The sequence below is a fragment of the Vanessa atalanta genome, chromosome 15 (assembly GCF_905147765.1).
Source record: "Vanessa atalanta chromosome 15, ilVanAtal1.2, whole genome shotgun sequence".
In the NCBI taxonomy this organism is placed as follows: domain Eukaryota; kingdom Metazoa; phylum Arthropoda; class Insecta; order Lepidoptera; family Nymphalidae; genus Vanessa; species Vanessa atalanta.
The window spans coordinates 3,397,595-3,400,360 of NC_061885.1; the positions used below are offsets into that span (position 1 = coordinate 3,397,595).

A 2,766-nucleotide genomic window follows, 5' to 3' on the forward strand; every position below is an offset into this window, starting at 1 on the left:
GCGGTTAGGGGAGAAGTACGTACCGACGATGACGTACTCCCCCCACCCCACCACTACGTAGCCCGAGCCCCTCTCGATGAGTGAGAGGGGGGGGGCCGTTCCGCTCCTCGTGAGAACCGCCACGGTGTCGTCCGAGTCCCCCAGCCAGTGAGGTAGGGGAGGGACGAAATAGGGCTCGCAGGCCACCGCCAGGTCTACCTGCCACTCCGCCATGGACTGCAGCAGCAGGTCCTGCGCTCCGGCGCAGTGGTTTACGTTCGTTTGGAGGAAGCTCAGTTGTCCGTGCATTTTTTGGTTCGTTGAGCTTCCTCCGAGGCCTGACGGCTACATTCAATTGGGGCGGCCCTGGTTCCTTGGACCGCCTTGCCTTTCGTGTGGGGAGGGTTGCAGTCCCTGCCACCCATCGAGTGCCCTGAGGGCCTCCCAGCCTCTGCACAGACTGCGCAGTGGGCTGGTGCAGAGCACGACGGTGCCAGGTGTCCCGCACCTCCACACCTGTAGCACAGCGAGCTCCTGTCAACCTTTGACGGGCAGAGGGCTCTCGTGTGCCCGAGGCCGAAGCACCGGAAACAGCGAAGAGGTTGCTGCTCTAGTACCCTGACTCTAGCAGAGCTCCATCCCACTAGGAACCTGCCACTGTTGGCGAGAGTCTTAGCCGCCACCGTTGGGCACCTCACTGTAGCCATGCCCACTCCCGCAGGACCTGTGCCGACAGTCCCGACCCGGACAGAGTCAACGGGGCAATTGCCAACCCTGGCTATGGCTGCGGCCAACTTGGTCTTTGTGACCGAGTCGTCCAGCCCCGTGATCCTCAACTCGGTCATCCTCACGGGTAGAACGACGTTGGCCACTCCATCCAGGGCGACGCGGAGCTTATCCGCCAGTCGCCCAGCCTGCTCCTGACTCTGCGACTTAGGCAACTCTAGGACCCTAGCACCGGTGGCAGCGCGGCGGATCTTGATGCCCTCCCCTATGCCCAGCTGCGCCAGGTCGACGCTCTGCTCGGCCTTCTCTAGCACCTGGGCGTACGTCACTCCCTTTTCCTCTGCCTCAGGCTGCAGAGAGATGATGACGGCAGCGGTGCGGGGCATGGATATTTTGCCCTTTTTCAATGTTACCGCCGGGGTGGTTGTGAGCTTGCTTGCCACTGGTGGGGAAGGTTTCTTATCCTTTTTCCCTTTCCGGACAACAGTGGCCCAACTTTCCTCCTGCCCCGTACCAGCTTGAGCTGAAGGGATGGGTGTCCTATCTGCCGGTGGTACCGTTGCAGCCGGGGTTGTCCTATTGTTTTTGGACTGCTTCTGCTTTTTGGGAGCAGAAGCCGTGGGTGGCATCGAAGGCCTCGGCACGTCCAGCTCTACGGTTGTAGCTGGTGGACTGCTTACTCTCGGGGGAGGGAGTCTGGCGTCCAGCATCGCACCGATCGAGATCGTGATGAACTCTCTCAGTTCATCAATCATTGCATCGGTGGATGGAGTGGCCAGAGAAGGCCCACTCGAAGCCTTCATGGTCGCCCTCATGTCGGCAAACTCCCTCCTGTGAGCCTTCAGGTCCTCTTTGAGGTTTTCGACCTCCCGGCGCAGGCGCCTATTGTCCGCCTGCAGACGCCGTGTCTCTTCCGCCTCAGTGCGAGAAGAGAGGACCTCGACTATAGCCTGTAGGGCGGCAGCCGATTCCTTCAGGCTTTTAATATAGCCGAACTTGAGGTTGCCCGATTTTTTGGCAACCGTGAGGATAGCGGCTACGTTGCGCTCCGCCTCCGCGTACAGCTCCTCCGCTCCGAGCGTCGCCGGGTCCGCCATGCTTTTTGTTACCGACGATGATGGCACTACTGCGTCCTTTCTTTCGGTTGGTGCCTTTTTAAAGGCACGGCTACGGAGCGCCCTCTCGAAGGCAACTTCTCGTTCCTCCTCCTCTTTTTCCTTTAATTCGGTCCTAGCCCGGGTGAGGCCGTTACCTTTAACTTCGCCGCGGCGGTGGGCAGCGGGTCTCGCCGACTTGACTCCCTCGTTTTCGGAGTCGGAGTCGTCCGTCTCCAGCGGTCGATGTTTTTTAACAGAGGCCTCCGAAGCGGTCTCCATCTCCGAGTCCATCTGGATTTAACAAATCTGGTCCCAGACTAGATTATCCCGCACGACAGGTACGGTCCATAGTTTTGTTTATGCTGTTACGTCATTTTTGTGTAGGGATCATCAGCTGGAGAACAAAATGACCTTATTAAAAATTAAAAGTTTGCCTAATGTGTAACTGAAACGAGTCTAATTTGGAAAAAATAGAAAAATATTTTTGAATTTCCTTTACAAGGTCACCTGAGTCGATATACCAAATGACAAGAGGGAGGGTCTTTTTTTTCGATTTCCCGAGTGGAAATCGAGAAAACGAGTGCGGGGTGATGATCTGGGGGTGGATCCGAGTAGGATTCACGAAAAATTGCGGTCAAAATCGAACAAAAATTTTATATGAAAAAATCTAATACTACGTAACGGATAGGACTTAGCGAAATTATAATAGAAAAATTAAAATGTGAAAAAATATGAAAAAATATGAAATAAACGATGAAATTAATTAAAATAAACAAAAGTAAAGCGAAAATGTGCAGTGAGAAAATGCGATATCTCTAATATTTTAGAAGATAGCAAGCCTGTAAGGAGACCGTGTTACGATCGCTTAGGTAACCTCGGTTTTGAGAGTGGGTGACTTTTTCGATTTCCCGAGTGGAAATCGAGAAAACGAGTGCGGGGTGATGATCTGGGGGTGGATCCGAGT

At 54.7% G+C, this 2,766-nt stretch overlaps 1 protein-coding gene across 1 annotated transcript; it reads right to left on the reverse strand.

The window, feature by feature from the left end:
- Positions 1-272: 272 nt before the first annotated feature.
- LOC125069523 lies at positions 273-2,093 on the reverse strand. Its single transcript, XM_047679042.1, has one exon. It carries the CDS (start codon positions 2,091-2,093, stop codon positions 273-275), a length of 1,821 nt encoding a protein of 606 aa, XP_047534998.1.
- Positions 2,094-2,766: the final 673 nt, after the last annotated feature.

Bases quoted from the DNA above. Each gene is read 5' to 3' on its own strand.
- LOC125069523 (XM_047679042.1), bottom strand. From the start codon at position 2,093: ATGGACTCGGAGATGGAGACCGCTTCGGAGGCCTCTGTTAAAAAACAT.